At 38.4% G+C, this 18,466-nt stretch overlaps 1 protein-coding gene across 3 annotated transcripts in view; it reads left to right on the top strand.

Moving 5' to 3' along the window:
• The window catches only part of LOC114651221 (cytoplasmic dynein 2 heavy chain 1), a 462,099-nt gene that overhangs the window by 364,561 nt on the left and 79,072 nt on the right, over positions 1-18,466 (top strand). For all 3 annotated transcript variants that reach the window (XM_051926883.1, XM_051926882.1, XM_051926881.1), the window contains one exon: positions 8,233-8,349. In XM_051926883.1, the coding sequence (XP_051782843.1) occupies positions 8,233-8,349 (117 nt within the window). The remainder of the gene's footprint in view (positions 1-8,232; positions 8,350-18,466) is intronic.

Below are 18,466 nucleotides of genomic sequence, written 5' to 3'. Positions count from 1 at the left end.
CAGAAGGCCATTCATGTCTTTAAACGGGTGCCTCCGGACCTGCTGGGCGAGATAGTCCGGCATTGCATGAATCAAACCCTCACAAGCCACTTGCTCAACCACCTGGCGAGCCTGGTTCCTGTCTGGCCGTAGCCAGCGCCCTAGCTTACCCCAGTACTTGAAAGCCTGGGCTCTAGCTGGGAGTGCGGGGTCAAATCTCCAGTGCCGCCAGGCGCGTGCCTGCTGGCCAGAGGTCACACCGTATCGTAGGTATATCTCGGCCTTCAGGAGGTCATATTGGGCGGCTTCCTCCTCGGGAAGGTCATGATAAGCAGGTACGGCGCCAAGAGGGACGCCCACTCAGCCCGCGGCCACTGATTACGGCTGGCGGTACGCTCAAAAACACTCAAATATGACTCAATGTCATCATCGGCCGTCAGGGCCACCATCGAAAGGAGAGGAGGTCTCGCCGGCTCCGGTCTTACTGCTTCTGCTGCCGCCAGCCGCCTCCTCGTATCAGAGAGCTCGGCCTTCGTCGCGGCTGCGTCCAGTTTCACCGCCTGCAGCTCCGCGACGAGGGTGTTGAGGACCGCGTTCAGGTCCTGTCCTTCAGTCATTTTCTCGGACGTTAAGAGTATTTACTATCCTCCTGCCGACTACGCCACTGTCAAAAGAAGACAAACACAAGAGATTAAGGGTTGGGGTTGTGAGCCCCGTATACTGAATGGTACGGTTTTCCAGGTCATTAAATCAACTTTCGACAGATACAATAGGTAACACGGACATATTATATTGACGGGACAGGAAATAAGACAGGAGGAATGTTGGGAGGCGTTGCAGTGGTTTCTGGGCATGGCGTCATCAAGGCTCGTCTTTGTTTAGAACTGCACCCGGAAGTGTGTGCTTGCGAGACCGTTCCGGGCGCTCTTTACGGCTCCGCTGCTTCTGCCTTTCTGAGGAATTAAGAAAACAAAGGTTAGTACACCGTCGTAGCTCCCTCGCGGGGTGTTTTATGCAACGGACCGGGTCGCTCAGCTGCTCCCTAATCGCTCGTGCGTGACAACTGCAAATCAGGGCAGCTTACTCTAATTCAGACATATTTTTTATTCCTCCTATGTGCTTAAAATTAATTTTTGATGGAACTGTTGGACCTGTCACAAGTGGCTGTTTAACTGAAGTCAAATAAAGGCTATTTATTGCATACACGAGAATCATTCTACTCTAGAGTTTCTTTTCCCTTGCTGTTCCATAAAATGGACACTTTTTTAATTCATGTATTAAAAGGAAATTTTTTTTACATGTTTAGTTCTTTCCGCTTATCTTCAGTAATTTAACTTTTCTGAAACCTTTAGTATCTGTAGACTATTTGCTTTCTTCTCTACTGGAGGTTATGTATTTCAGTAGCCTTATGAAGATTTTTAATTTACCACTGATTTTATTCAGATTTTATTTAAGTTTTTCCACTTGATTGAAAGGTCAGATGCTTTATAGTTAGCTGCCATTTCTTTTCAAATTCTGTCATATTGTTAGTTTAAACTTACATAAAGATGGATTTTTCCAGAATTGCAACTGTTATACATTAAAATTTGCAAGTTAAATTATTCTTTAAAATTAATATTACTGTTGCTTCCTTTCAAGTAACTCATGCTCAATCCATCCCTTGCCTTGCCTGTCTTGACTGAGCATTAATAAAAACCTTTCATTGGGTGTTACCATTCTATACTGAAAAATTCAGATTATATTTACCTTTATATTAAAATTATAATGTCTTATTTGAAACATTTTTATTCATTTAAATAAGCAAAATTCAAATGGAAATACTGTTATGGCATTCAAATCTGCTGTCGTACACATTTGTACAATAAGCTCGCCTCTTCATCTCGGCCGAGCATGGCAAGATATTCTTTATCTACCCAATACTTTTGGTGTTAGACTTTATCAATTTTTCCATCATCCAACCCACTATATCCTAACTACAGGGTCATGGGGGTCTGCTGGAGCCAATCCCAGCCAACACAGGGCGGAAGGCAGAAAACAAACCCTGGGCATGGTACCAGCCCACCACAGGGTGCACACACCCACACACACACCAAGCACACAATAGGGACAATTTAGGATCGTCAATGCACCTAACCGGCATGTTTTTGGACTGTGGGAGGAAACCAGAGCACCCGGAGGAAACTCATGCAGACATGGGGAGAACATGTAAACTCCACGCAGGGAGGACCCGGGAAGCAAACCTAGGTCTCCTAACTGCGAGGCAGCAGCACTACCCACTGCACCACCGTGCCGCCCCTTTATCACTTTACATTCTGCAAATCAAATAAGCAGGTACTGAGATTGGATGAATTTGTAATCCTGAAAATAACCTTCATCTGCTTAAAGATCAATATTTATTATTAATAATAAAATTTAGAGCACTCACATTTTCATTACATTTAATAATTTTACTGCTGTTGTATTATGTATGTTTTCTTATGTTAGCATTTTTATTTTTGAACCTTCTATTTACTATAGTGTACAACATTAACTCAAGGTTTTATGTTTTAAGTCTTTATGTTGACACATAGTTTGGTACCTTATTATTTAACTCATACGATCAAACAAAGTAATCGCTGCCTCAACTGTTAGAATGTCTAAATGATAAGTTATAGTGGTAATTTATCATATAGTACTGCTTTGAGTAGGTGTTTAATGTAAATTTCAGCTTAACTGTTTCGTCTTATACATTTGATATTCTAGGTTGTTACATTAAAAACTGTGACAGAATAGGAAAGTATTTAGGCTGCTTTAAATGAGGACAGTAAATTACAACACATAATTTTGTACTCTCTCAGAACTTAATTGATACAGATTTTAAAAAATCAAGGAAACTATAAGTTTTGTGTTTTATTATTATTATTACTGTTGTTTTTTAATGCATACATTTTTATATTGTATTTAATAAAGCATTTTACCAGGGTTTGTCATTAAAAGCTATATTCTGTTGTTCAAGTCACTTTTGCTTTTATTAATGCTGTAGAGTCAGTGTTCATTTTTTTGTTTACTATTAAACAAGAGTAAAGTACTGTTTGCAGCCTGATAAGGTATGAAATATTGCATTTTAGTATTGGTTCTTGTTTAAAAAAAAAAAAATTATTTACTTTCCCTCCTGAATGTGAAAATTCAGCAAATTCCTAAAATACCCAGAACATTCTAAACCTGCAGACAAGAGATATTACTTTTAAGGAGGACTGATAAATTGTATGTTAGTGCAAGGTTCAACGCGCTCTGCTGAAGTAAATGAAAATAATTTATCAGCAACTGGAAGGAAAATGAAATGCTTCATCACCATACATCTTGTTTGACTGGAAAAATGAATGTGAGAAAGCAAAGTCAATTAAAGATTGTGCCCTCAAATAACTCGACTTTTGTTGCTCAAGTCTGGTTATGTCATACAATGATTTGTTGTTAGGTATCTTGGCAATATAAGAGAACATTTGTCAAACCATATGTTGTACTTTGCAGATATAAGGAAATATAAATTTATTATAAATAGACACAGACACCTTTTATCATCTTGGTTCACGTATTTTGAAGATGCAGTTTCTTATTACTCGTAATTTTGAAAGACCTCATATTGTATTGTTTAAATTTATCATGGCCCTAAAGTTAAAGTGATAGAAAATAAAAAAAAGGTGACACATCCAAAATACAAATAGTGTCAGTATTAAGAGGTGGCTTACACAAAGTAATAGGTGGTGTGTAAATGGCAGCATTAGTAATTAATATGCAAAACCTTAGGGTTGCCAGCATTAAAAGATGTCATGCACAAAATACAAGGAGTGGTAGCATTAATGGGTGGCAGACAAAAAAAAAATTGGGGGAATGGCGACATGAAGATATCATGCAAGTAAAATCATTTTTAATGTCCGTTCTTCCCTGTTTTTGAGTCATTTTATGTATGTCTATCTGTGTAACAAAATGCGCTAGATTGTATGCTGCTCCATTGCAGAGCATATTCACCCACCTTATGTCACTACAAATTTGAGAATTTTAAGACAGCTTTAAATATACTCCTAGCATAACTGTGTAATGCTTTAACCTTTGGCAAGGTCATTTGATATTAAAATTGTTTAGGCCTTTGAACTCTGAATTTAAGTTAATATTATTTATACCACCTTAAGCCATGTTTAACTTAAAATTGTTAAATAGCTAAGCCAGAGATTCTACCGTGTTTCCCCAAAAATAAGCCCTAGCATGATTTTCAGGCTGCTCTGTAATATAAGACCTATCCCAAAAATAAGCCCAAGTCAAGATCGTCAGCTGAAAAGTAAGGCGCCTAAGGCCAGATTTATACTTCACGCGATGTGACATGTGTTCCCGAAACATTCATTAAACTCCGAGGACATATTGCCACAATATCTCTGAAAAGGATGTTTAATGATTACATCCATCAATTCAGGGATGATCTCATTCCAGCAGCATCAGCGCATGACAGAAACAAAATCCCTGGACGGGGCATCAGCTTATCGCAAGGTGAACACAAGCACACACATACACTAATGTCATTGTAGCTTCACCAAATTCCCAAACCTTCATGTCTTTGGATAGAAAACTGACACTGTGGAAACCCACCAGGAAAACATGCAAACTCCAGGCAGGGATCACAAGAGATGTGACTCCCTGCGAGACAGCAGCACTACCATTCTGCCACCATGCCACCCCATATGTGTAACTATTAACAGTATTCATTATTTAAACAAAGTCAACGATTTTTATCTGTAAAATGTAGCATACATACTTTAATGCATTTCATCATGAAAGTGATATCAAGTATAAATCTAAAAATTCTAAATGTGCAGAGAGCTGGAATATCATAAATTTATTGTGTTCTTTGTGGCGATCTATTGCTGCTTGCCATTGCTGTCAGGTCAGGAGGAAGCCCCAGCAATTAACAACTGGGTCGGTTTTTAAATGACGTTTACGACGGTCTATTTTAATGATAAAGTAAATGACGAGGTTAAAATGGACATTTCGAGTTTAAAGCCGAAATTTCCACTTTAATCACAAAATAGACATTTTCATTATGTCCTTTTTTTCTTTGTGGCTCAAATACGCTGCAGTACATTCTGATGGTATTGTGAAGGTGCAAAAAAAAAAAAAGACGGAACAGAAGATGGTATGTGAGAAATTTAAAATGTATCGTGTCATTACTTTAGGGAATTTGCGACGCTTGAATATAAAAGCAACATGAATACATTTGTATGTTGGCATTTTGCTTCACCACATTGAACCATTCATCAAACATCGAAGTACGCACATCGATCCTGGAGAATCCTTAAAGTGGCTGGAGTGGCAAGAAATTCAGGCTGAAATTCAGGGTTTTAATGTGAAGAGTTATGATGATATTCCAGAAGAAGATGACATGACTGTACATGAATAAATATAAGATATCCCCTGAAAATAAACCCTAGTGCATCTTTTGGAGCAAAAATTAATACAAGAACCAGTCTTATTTTCGGGGAAACACAGTATAGCTAGAACTTTAGAAATCCTTTCCTATGCTTTATCTGTATGCTTGTGCTAAATCCCTTAGTTTGTTGTATAGTTTCCTCCTCGTTTTTGATTTTTTCCAGTGTATTGACAGTCAGTGACACAAAAAAAACAACATATTTATTAAACCATGAATGAATTTTTATTGAATCATTTTAAACTAAGCACTTACTCAGTGATCTGGATTTTTTTCACTGAACATGAACCAATTGATTCAAATCATTTTGGTGAATTCTTGATTTCACATCACTAGGTAGCAATTTTAGCAGGTGGGAATTAAGGGGAAGTGCATTTAGGACTGAATCCTGAAAGGACTTCTTTACACAAACTGTTGCAGATTCCCACACCTATCTACCAAGTCATGTAGTTGAAGTAGAAACCTTGGCAACCAGAAGTGTCTGGATGAGATATTTGGACAGCTTAGCTATTAGCTAAAATGCGCTAGATGGACTGAATGGTCTCCTATTATTTGTCAAATTTCTTATGTTTTTATGTGGCTGTTTGAAACACAAGTTTTAAATTGGAGTTGTGTTACTCATGTAAGAGTGTTGACATGTAGCGATCCTGTTGGAAAGCAAGCTCATACAATCAAAATTCTGAAAAATTGATTGAATGAAAGGACTTCTCTTCAGCTTAGCATCTGTTAATACTATAATACTATAGTATACTATAATACTACTATAATATTACAATTTTCTACTGCTAGCATTTCAGAGTAAATATATATCTTTGTATTTCAAAGAATAATATAGTAAAATAACTTGTAGCTTGTCATATGAACATACGCTAGACAGTCAGTTCATCATGTTTTTTGCCACCTGTTGCTTGATAAACTTTCCACTCTGTTCTTTGATACCTTGAGGGTTGATAGACTCAAAGCCTCTGTTATGTCCTCCAACTACTACAGTGTGAAAACATTTTACATTCGGACAATGAAGCACTTAATGCCATTGTACAAGGTTTTGTGCACAGTGAAGCAGAAACCTGTCTCACATCTGTACTCTGAAAACACTAGCCAACATTGCTAACATGTGGCAATATCGATTTATTGATTTTTCTCCCCTGTCTTGAGCCATAGCCCTCTGTAAGCACAGCTACTTGTTTTTTGCATAGAGAGTAGATGAACTTAGTCCTGTCATTTGTTACTATTTCAGATCCTTGACAAGGTCACCAGTCTTTTACACGGACACAAGTTCACGTTGTGTCATTCCACATTGCCTCATTTTAACAATAACCTATTCCGAGCCATGGAATAAACTCTGACTAGGTATTTTTTGGTGTTCACCTATTCTGGTGAATGAATAACACTCTTGTACATGAAAAGCCCAACAGGGTTGCAATTCCTGACCTTGTCATTTAGACAAGTTTGGGTCCTACTATAAGACCTGCATGCAGTGCCACTTAAATTATCTTCTGTCATATAATTACACACACATGCACACAATTAGTTTGTAGCTGCCTAATGCACAAAATGTGAATTTCTTTGTTTGCAAATATAGTGCTATTACTGTCTGAGAATTATTTACATAAGAAATATAGGTCTACGAAATAAAGTTTTTCTTCAAGGTGCTCATTAATTGTTCTATTACTAATTGTTTATGTACAGCAGCCACACCACATACACTTGAGAGCATATCATCCACCTGAAGCTAAACATGTTCAGCCCTGGCCTATACTTGGGTGGGAGACCATCTAGGAAAACCTTGGGCTGCAGCTGGAAGAGATGTTGGTGAAACGAGCATGGGGTGCTTACCCTGTAGCCTGTAAGTGGATCCCAATGGCCTAGTGCAGTGACTGGAACAATGTGCTCTAATATGGTGCCATCCTTTGGATGAGATGTAAAGCCAAGGTCCTGACTCTCTGTGGTCATTAAAGGTCCCTGGGCATCTTTTGAAAAGAGGCTTATCCCAATGCCCTGGCTAAATTGCCCTCCATGGCCTAGTCATTTTGGCCACCTAATAATCCTCTGTCTCTAATTGGCTATCTCTCTCTCTCTCTCTCTCTCACCACTTCACCACCTAATAGCTAACGTGTGCTGAGCGTACTGGCACAATAATGGCTGCTGTCACATCATCCACGTGGATGCTACACATTGGTAGTGGTTAAAGTGGTTCCCCTCTATCTAAGTGCTTTGCGTAGCAAGAAAAGTTCTATATAAATTTAAAGAATTATTTTTAATAATAATAATATTATTATTTACAATAAATTGGTGTTGAAGTGTACTTATATTGAATTATAAATATTTTTGTAATTGCTGTGTAAAAATATGAAATATTTAGTGAGTATACTATGTGTCATATTCTTATGAAATAATGCATTATATTTTTTGTTAAATAATAAATATCACTTTTTAAGTAATCAATCTTGTAATTTATATGTAGACCATAATTATCTTAATGAACTATAATAACTTCGACAAGTAATTTAGGGGTAAAACAATTTGCATTTCTTTGCTTGTTTAAAACTTAAACCTTAATGTTTTCCTTATTCAGAAAATAAAGAATTAAACAACCAACTACACTAAAATGTAACATTTAAATCTTAATAGTGTAAACCAGAGTGGGCTGCTATATAATGTTGTTTTATGTGATAAATTATTTATTCCTTATATTGGGATTGTCTGCTCTTGTGTTTTCAGTGAGCTTCATTTTAAAATGTGTTAATGCTAAAAGTAGACTGACACATTAACACTATGTTCCATTATCTCTTTATTTCTAGGTAATTTCCCAACTGCGAATCCTAAACAGATCAGTCACAGCTGGCTCTAAGTTCGACAGGGAAATTTGGACAAACGAGCTTTCCCCAGTCCTTAACCTCTGGAAAAAGCTTAATACGGTAAGACATTAGATAGATGAAAAAAGGATTGCCTTTTGCGAGAATAATTGAGCTGTCCTCAGGTTTAGGGTTGACACTAGCAAAACATTGCAAGGACTTTCATTAACATGTCAGTCTTTTGAGGCCCATTCTAGCTTTTTGAAATATTAGATCAAAATCAGAACAGCAACTAGCTTTTGCAATTGTGTATACTTGATATATTTAAGCTCTTTATCGATTATATTTACAAAGATTTCTCTAATCTTAACATTAAATGCTCTTTAAATGCTTAATTAAAATAGAAGAAAAGACCACTGAAATGTCTTTGCTGAGCAGTAAACACTCAACATTGGATTATTGCTGGATTCTTTTTTATAATCAACTTGATTTTATATATATATATATATATATATATATATATATATATATATATAAAATATTGTGGCCACCAGGGCACTCCAGCCACACCAGACACAGGCACAAGTCTTACACAGCACAGGTTTATTTCAGTGGGGAAGTGCTTTTTCCTTGCTCCCCACAGCAGCACAGTACACGCACCAAGCACAATTCAGCACAGTCCTTTCTTCATTCCTCTCTCTTTTTCTCCTTCTGCCTCTACTCCTCCATTGGCAAGCATCGTCCTTCTTCTACCTGACTCTGCTTCCCAGAGTGAAGTAGTGAAGTGAGGCATCTCCTTTTCTGCTGCTCCTGGGAGTGCTTCAGCTGGCTCGTTAGCCAGATCTGGAATCACTCCTAGGTGAGATGGAAGCCCATTGTAGAGCTCTTCAGCTCCCCCTGGCAGCCCCCACAGAACCCAACAGGGCTGTCCCGAACTCTAACTCCCATGAAGCCCTGCAGGAATTCTTGGAGCCACAGCAGCCCAGGGGGCCTGCCATCTAGCGCGCTGGGGGATGAGCTGATGCCCCATTCAGGAATTTTGTTTGTCTTGCGCCGATGCTGCTGGAATGGGTGTATCCCGAATTGATGGATGTAATCATTAAACATCCTTTTCAGAGATATTGTGGCAAGTTGTCCTCGGAATTTAATGGATGTTTCGGGCGCACGCATTGCATCGCGTGAAGTATAAATCTGGCCTTAGGCGCCTTACTTTTCAGCTGACGATCTTGACTAGGGCTTATTTTTGGGTTAGGGCTTATATTACAGAGCAGCCTGAAAATCATGCTAGGGCTTATTTTCGGAGTAGGTCTTATTTTCTGGGAAACACGGTAGATAAAACGTTAATGCCCTGGCAGTGGCAAATAGCTTTGGTTTTATATTTAATTTGATTACATTAATGTTTAATTTGAGATTTATAAGAAATATTTTAACTGCTACTATGTAAAGGGAATACTGCTGTTAAAGTGTTTGCAAACCAAATACACACAATACACTACTTTTGAGTTCATTATTGAATTTTGCACATAATGTGATTGTTGTGATTGTCTGCGATTAAATCATGATTAATTGTGATTAAATCGCAGACAATCATGCAATTAATTGCGATTAAAAATTTGAATTTCTGCCTAGCACTAAAAAATATTTATGTGTTTGTGTAAATAAATGTCGTAATGCTTTATGGGGCGGAAAAATTATCACTCCTCACAGATACGCTTAACACTAGAATTACCAGAGTCTACGAAAAAACTCGTAAATCCGGCCCACCTTAAAACCGTTCTCAACTCTCTTTTGTCTTCTAAATGTGCCGATTAAGACGAGCAGTAAGTAGCCGGCTACTCCATCCCCCACTGTCGCAGAACGCTCACTAAGTTTTCCCAGCTCATGCTTTGTTTGATTATCTGGGAGTGACTGCACTGCTGGAGTTTTAGAATGGAAATAATAGATTGTTATTTGGAATACACGCATTTCATATGTGTTCCGTTTCTACAGTAATCTGTGTAAACACATTGCTAAAACAGAAACATTTTCATATTTTAGTAATAAATGTTACAAAATGTAGGCATAAACTATAGAATGTGTGAAGCCTGAAGTCCAAACATCAAATAAACACTTTCACAAAAGGTTCAAGGATACTACAACTCTTTCCGTGGCTTAACGCAAAGATTTGCTGACTTGGAGCACAGAAACCCTGTCATGCTACAAAGCCGCGAGTTCAATTCCCAGCTTTGGAGAAAGTGTTTTTTTTTTTCCTCAAACGGACATAAAATTTATAAATTGGTATGCACTGTAAATCGTTAAGTTTAAAATGTCGATCGCAGTTATTTCTGTTGATTAATTCATGCTTTTTACTTAGAGTCAGAACAGGAGCTTGTTCAGCTTATTCAGCTTCTGATCTGACTCAAACAGCGCCAGTATAACTTCACACCCAACCTGATGCTGTTCGTTTTCAAATAATATTGCATTACTTTGACGATGTTTTCTGATTGGTACTATTCGTGGCATAAAATGATTTCTTCAAAACGTCACATATATTTGTCTCTTTCTTTTTTTAAAATGTGCGTTGTAGCACGCAGCAACTGGACACCTGCATGTTCTTGTGCTATATGCAATCATCAGATTCAAATGTTAACAGTTATATAGCACGTAATGGAAATCAGCAGTTCTTAGCATTGCACCACGCAAGCTGTCATATCAACCGCCTACTGTAACTTGCTTTCTTTTTTCTTCGGTTATAGTCTTGAATAAAAGTGCACTTGTTTTGTTATACTTTTACATCAACATATGTTCCTGTGTTTGAGCTACATGGGCATGCTCAAAAAATATGCGTATAATGCCACGAAAAGTGCATGCAGACACTTCAGTTCGCAAGCATTGGTACGACAATGAAGCCACAAGTACACTGCAGAGCTTTAGCGCGTCTTTATGTGAAAACAGCAGTGTCAGATGGGGAGTGTCTGATGATTGCATATAGCGCTGAAGTGACTGCTCTTTACTATGCTTTCCTCTGCTTTTCCTGGAGTACAAAAGAAACAGCATACTGCAACATGTGGAGACTGGCAAGATTGTGGGAAAAAAAACACATGGTCGTATGTATCGTGATAAACTGCAGAGCTATGGCACGTCTTTATGTGATGTCAGGTGGGCTAGGGAAGGATCCTGAACGCGACAGAGAATGAAAAGTGAATTAAAAAATTTAAAAAATAAATAAATAAAGCTAACCTTCATAAATTACACCGGCTGTTACAGACTGAAATCAAATGTATCTTTTTATTCTGAAACAGTAAAAATAAGAACACGTCAGAAAAGGGAGTAATGCAGGATCGAACTCGTGACCTTCTGATTGCCAGTCAGCAACTGATACTGTTGCGCCACGGCAGCAGTTATAGTAAATGGGTGTCAATGTCGCACACTAAGGCGGCTTTTTTTGGCAGCGGCTTTTTTTTTTTTGTATCTTTTGTGAAAGTGTTTCTTTGATATTTGGACTTCAGGCTTCATACATTATATAGTTTATGCCTACATTTTGTTACTAGAATAGTTTCTGTATTAACAATGTGTTTACACAGATTACTGTAGAAACACAACACACATGAAATGTGTGTGTTCCAAATAACGATTTATTATTTCTACTCTAAAACTCCACTTCACTCCCAGCTAATCAATCAAGACATGAGCTGGAAAAAGTTTGTTTACGTTCTAAGTCGGTGGGGGAATGGAATAGCCGGCTGTTTGCAGCTTGTCTTTATCAGTACATTTAGATGACAAAAGACGCTGGCGGAGAGGTGAGAATGGTTTTAAGAAGCAATTTAAGGTGGGCCGGATCTACGAGTTTTTTCGTAGGCTCTGGTAATTCTAGTGTTAATCAGTAGTATGTGTAACCGACGATTTGAGAGTTTTGAGTGTGTGTGTGTGAGTGTGTTTATGTGTGGTTTTATCTGTTTTAAAGGAGTTAAACATCAGTTATTTAGCTCTCTTTCTCAGGGGTGGGGTTTGATTTGTCTTTAATTTGTTTGGTTATAAATTGATCTATTTGTATGGAATGATTACAATAAAAATTAATAAAATATTAAAAAAATAAATAAATAAATAATAAACATCAGTTATTTGTGAAGCAGGAATATTCTGATCATTCTGATCCCTAATCAGTATTCAGAAGAAATAGTGCAACTACAGTATTTTCCTCGATAACGTTCTTTTAGCAAATATGACTCCTATCTTTCCTTTAATTAAATGCTGCCAGTAAGGAATAACAGAAATCACCGAGAGGCTTTTGGTCAATAACAAGCAAATGTTTCATGAGGTGAAAAAATGGGATGTACTGCAGTTGCGATTGATGCTTTCTGAGAAGAATCTGTCATGGGAGTGACAAGAGGGAGCCAGCGAGGCGCAAGGAACGACCCAGTGCAGGATGGAGCAGTGTGAGGAGGCAGGTATCTCTGTGCGAGTGTTTTAAATAATGAAACAAAAGACAAGTGCCTTGGAGTCGAGGACCTCCAACCAAGACGGCTTACAAAATAAAACGTGACCAACAAGCATATGCTACTTGTATAAAATATGTACAATAGTGACGACAATGTTGAAGCAATGATGGAACGAAAGGGAGATGCTAAACTTAGGTAGCAGTGCTGTGCCTGTCCATAAATCCCAACCATTCTGTTCAAACCAACGTATATATCTGAACCGACTTATATATCCAAACTGATCTATTTAAACCAATATATATATCTTAACCAATGTATACCTGTATATTTGAACGGATGTATTCAAACCAATGTATATATTCAACCAATGTATATACAGTGGGGAAAAAAAGTATTTAGTCAGCCACCAATTGTGCAAGTTCTCCCACTTAAAAAGAGGAGAGAGGCCTGTAATTTTCATCATAGGTATACCTCAACTATGAGAGACAAAATGAGAAAAAATAATCCAGAAAATCACATTGTCTGATTTTTGAAGAATTTATTTGCAAATTATGGTGGAAAAAAAGTATTTGGTCAATAACAAAAGTTCATCTCAATACTTTGTTATATACCCTTTATTGGCAATGACAGAGGTCAAACGTTTTCTGTAAGTCTTCACAAGGTTTTCACACACTGTTGCTGGTATTTTGGCCCATTCCTCCATGCAGATCTCCTCTAGAGCAGTAATGTTTTGGGGCTGTTGCTGGGCAACATGGACTTTCAACTCCCTCCAAAGATTTTCTATGGGGTTGAGAGCTGGAGACTAGGCCACTCCAGGACCTTGAAATGCTTCTTACGAAGCCTCTCCTTCGTTACCCGGGCGGTGTGTTTGGGATCATTGTCATGCTGAAAGACCCAGCCACGTTTCATCTTCAATGCCCTTGCTGATGGAAGGAGTTTTTCACTCAAAATCTGATGATACATGGCCCCATTCATTCTTTCCTTTACACGGATCAGTCGTCCTGGTCCCTTTGCAGAAAAACAGCCCCAAAGCTTGATGTTTCCACCCCCATGCTTTACCGTAGGTATGGTGTTCTTTGGATGCAACTCAGCATTCTTTCTCTTCCAAACACGATGAGTAGAGTTTTTTTCATCTGACCATATGACATTCTCCCAATCCTCTTCTGGATCATCCAAATGCTCTCTAGCAAACTTCAGATGGGCCTGCACATGTACTGGCTTAAGCAGGGGGACACGTCTGGCACTGCAGGATTTGAGTCCCTGGCGGCGTAGTGTGTTACTGATGGTAGCCTTTGTTACTTTGGTCCCAGCTCTCAGCAGGTCATTCACTAGGTCCCCCCGTGTGGTTCTGGGATTTTTGCTCACCGTTCTTGTGATCATTTTGACCCCACGGGGTGAGATCTTGCATGGAGGCCCAGATCGAGGGAGATTATCAGTGGTCTTGTATGTCTTCCATTTTCTAATAATTGCTCCCACAGTTGATTTCTTCACACCAAGCTGCTTACCTATTGCAGATTCAGTCATCCCAGCCTGGTGCAGGTCTACAATTTTGTTTCTGGTGTCCTTTGACAGCTCTTTGGTCTTGGCCATAGTGGAGTTTGGAGTGTGACTGTTTGAGGTTATGGACATGTGTCTTTTATATTGATAACGAGTTCAAACAGGTGCCATTAATACAGGTAACGAGTTGAGGACAGAGGAGCCTCTTACAGAAGAAATTATAGGTGTGTGAAAACCTTGTGAAGACTTACAGAAAACGTTTGACCTCTGTCATTGCCAATAAAGGGTATATAACAAAGTATTGAGATGAACTTTTGTTATTGACCAAATACTTTTTTTCCACCATAATTTGCAAATAAATTCTTCAAAAATCAGACAATGTGATTTTCTGGATTATTTTTTCTCATTTTGTCTCTCATAGTTGAGGTATACCTATGACGAAAATTTCAGGCCTCTCTCATCTTTTTAAGTGGGAGAACTTGCACAATTGGTGGCTGACTAAATACTTTTTTGCCCCACTGTATATATCAGAACAGATCTATACAAGCTAATTTATACATATCTTAACCAATGTATCTCAATCAAAGTATATACAATACACCCCCAAAATTCGCTAGGGTTACATTCCTAGAACACCCGCGAATTGTGAAAAACTGCAACTTTTGGATGTGGTTAAAAAATACCTTTTAAATGCCTATTTTTATAGTTTCAACCCTAAATACAGTATGCCCCCAAAGCACTTTAATTTCGTTGCAAACTCAGTTTAATACATTACCTAAAAAATTACCTTAATACATTACCTAAAAACAGAATGTAAAAGTAAACCTGTCTACTGCACAGTACTGTACTGATATGTCTACCGCTAGAATGTAAAATACCGATGTTACCGCTATATATACTGTAATTCATGCAAGCGCGTTTTCTTTGGTATGCGCTGTGATTTTCTTTGTTATAAGTAGAGTAAATACATAATAATTTCATTTGATTAAAATACAGTAAAATGTTCGGGTACTCACCAATGATGAGTGATATTGATGATGATGATGAGGTAGCTGTGCAGTATGATGCACAGGATTTAAAACTCCTTGGGTGGCGCCTCTTCTTCAAGCGCTTCAGGAGGAGTCGTATCTTTGTATGGTTCTTCTTCTGGTGGGGAGTCATTCTGGCTTTTCTTTAAGGGTTTCAGGAACATTGTGATAGGAAGTTGCTACATTGTTTCCTGTAGCGAACTGCTGGTACAATTTCCGTGTTACCGTCCAAGGGGATGTTCTTCCTGCAGTCGGTGATCCACACTGCCAAGGCAGATTCCATCCTGACGATATTTTTATTCCTTACAGTCGTTACCTTTTTGGCACTATCACAGAAACTTACAGATATGGTACTCCAGATCACTGCTTCATTCTTTTTATGTAGCATACAGTGCTTTCATTAATGCCATAGTGGCGCGCTACTGCAGCATAACTTTTTAGTTCCCGGAGCAAATCCAGTAGTTCAACCTTCTCCTGGAGGGTTTTAAACTTTTTCTGGCGCTTAGGCTCAGTTCCAGAAGCCTTAGAAGGTGCAGAGCAATTCGACGACATCATGTGCGTTTAAAAATAACAAAACAATAACAAAATGGCAAACACAAGGACACTCAGCTGGAGATGCGTCACAAAGCAGCAGTCAATCATCAGCAAGGAGAAATGAATAACACTCTCGGATTGGCTACTTTAACCATCCCAAACCACGGTGGTAAACCCACTTACCTGGAGACGCATCACAAAGCAGCAGTCAATCATCAGCAAAGAGAAATGAATAATGCTCTCGGATTGGCTACTTTCACCATCCCAAACTGTGGTGGTAAAGCCACTCACCTGGTGACGTGTCACAAAGCAGCAGTCAATTATCAGCAAGGAGAAATGAATAACGCTCTCGGATTGGCTACTTTCACCATCCCAAACCGCGTTTCCCTCAGCGGTTGCTTCCTGTTCTCTCTACAGCACAGTATTGCCACGAAAAAAGCCATAAAAAAATTGCGGAGGATATTTGCGCTTTCCGCTAACAATTAATAGTTAGGTTCTAAGAAAAAATCCACGAACGACAGAGTCTGCGAACCCTGAACCGCGACTTCGTGGGGGTCTACTGTATCTGAATTGATGTATTCAAACCACTGTGTATATCTAAGCCAATGTATCCAAACCAATGTATATATCTGAACCAATATATACTTCTGAACAAAAGTAGTAATACCGATGTATATGAACATATATATATATATATATATATATATATATATATATAAAATGTCTTCCAATTTACGAACCAATCTTTTTTTCCTGAGGTGACGGTTTGTGATATGGTTTGCATATTTGTAGCTGGAAATCCACTGGCAGTTTTAGTATTACCCTTGAGTTTTACGTGCACTGAGCCCCATTTAAATGTATGACCGGTCGCAATTGTATGTAAATCAGAGACCGTGGGTCCTTTTTTCTGTCTGCATTGTGATGTTGCTGTATACATGTGGCAAGTGTATACTGGCTGAAACATGGATGTCCAATGAAAACACCATTAACAGACATTTGGACATGAACCCAGCATATGCAGGCTTGAAAAGAAGAACATGCAAATAAATGACGTCATGACCAACACCCTCCAAACCCCACCGTAAGCAACTGAGCCTTCCCCCTCTTTTTCTGCTCTGGTTAGATCCAGTTCACCCTCTTTTCTCAAAATTATACCTTAAACCTTTGTATAAAATCTTCATTTTCTTGGCAGTCTGTCACAAGCAATAACCTTCATTCTGTAAAAAAAGAATAATAAATACACACACACACAGTTGTTATCTAAGCTCAAGATATACAAAGTGTCACAATGCCACATTTTTATTAGGTTATAATATTGCTTTTTACCCTGAACATATTTATGCTACGTACAACATGAGAAGCTGCAGTTCATTTTACCAAGCTTTCTTGAACAAACATAACATCAGTATGCATGGCTTTCTGTGCACCCAATACCTCTAAAACCACTTGCTGTATTCAGTTTTGATCATTAGAGGCTATACACAGAAATATAACAGATGAAATTGCTTTTGTAATGTTTTATTTGGCATTTTCTTCTAGTGTCTTTTAACTGCATCTCCATCACATGAAAGGGTATTGAGGTTTGAAATCTGGGAGAAAAATGAAACGCTTAACAAGCCTTCAACTGCATTAGTGATGTATTAATATTTTGGTAGACCTCCTAATTTGAAGTCTAAGAGATTGTATGTAACCTAACATTAGGCAATTTCAAATGCTGCTGCTTTCTGTTGTGGAGTGATATATATTTTTGAAAACATTTCTTTTTATCACTTAATCCCATAAATTCCATTTGTCATCCCAAGTTACAGAATCAATCTGCGTCTTATCCACTATTTTTTATAAAGTCATTCTATCAATTATGAATGTGGTCACAGCTTGTAGCCAAAGATTGATGCTAATGGTATCGGCTCTGACTCAACACAAACCTTTTATGAAAAGAATATCTGCAGTGGGACTGTGTCCTCAGAGATTCTGCATCCGTGGTTCATATCTCATTGCTTGTTGTCGACTATATGGAGATTGTATATTCTCCTTGTGTCTTCATGTGTTTTCTTTGAGAGACTCCAGTTTGTATCCCATGTCACCATATATGTTAAATTAAATAAGACTTCAAAATTAGACCTGTATGAATACTAGTATAAGTGTGTCTGCTCGGAGGCCCTGCACTGGACTGGCTCACTTTCCAGAACCGGTTCCTGTCTTTTGCCTTGCATCGTCAAGAGAAGCCTGGGTCCCTGTGACCCAGAATATGAGATTTAGCGGGTCTGAAAGTGTTGTTTCCCATAAAAAAATATATCTACAGTGGTTGTTTGTAATGAGGGGTGCTGCCCTCCGTATTTTAAAAACTATACCTAAATTAATTAGGTAATATATATTTATATTATATAAATAATAATGAAATAAATTTATTTTTAAATAAAGGTATGCCATGGAAATAATAGTGCAGCACACCTGGGTCTGAACCTGAGAAGGACATTCTCTGCAGGTGGTCGAGACCTGTCTGAGGAGGACAGGACTACCTGGAGAATCTGGCATAAAAGTAGCTCTGTGATCACTATGTTGCAGACACAGCACTTTGAGCACTTCAGACATGTTTGCAGGCTGCTAGAGTCCATCTGCCCTGGGTGTGTGGTCATTAGTGAGCCCCACAGGACTGGTGGATAGAAGGCATACGAGTTCTCTCTGAGGCAGAGAGGAGTGGGCAAAAGGGTATTGCAGTTGGGAAATGCCACCAAAGTGTTCACTAAGTGCTGTGTCTGTGAA

The sequence above is a fragment of the Erpetoichthys calabaricus genome, chromosome 4 (assembly GCF_900747795.2).
Source record: "Erpetoichthys calabaricus chromosome 4, fErpCal1.3, whole genome shotgun sequence".
NCBI classification, from domain to species: domain Eukaryota; kingdom Metazoa; phylum Chordata; class Cladistia; order Polypteriformes; family Polypteridae; genus Erpetoichthys; species Erpetoichthys calabaricus.
Note: the sequence above shows the minus strand (reverse complement) of the source record. Positions and strands in the feature narration are given on the sequence as shown.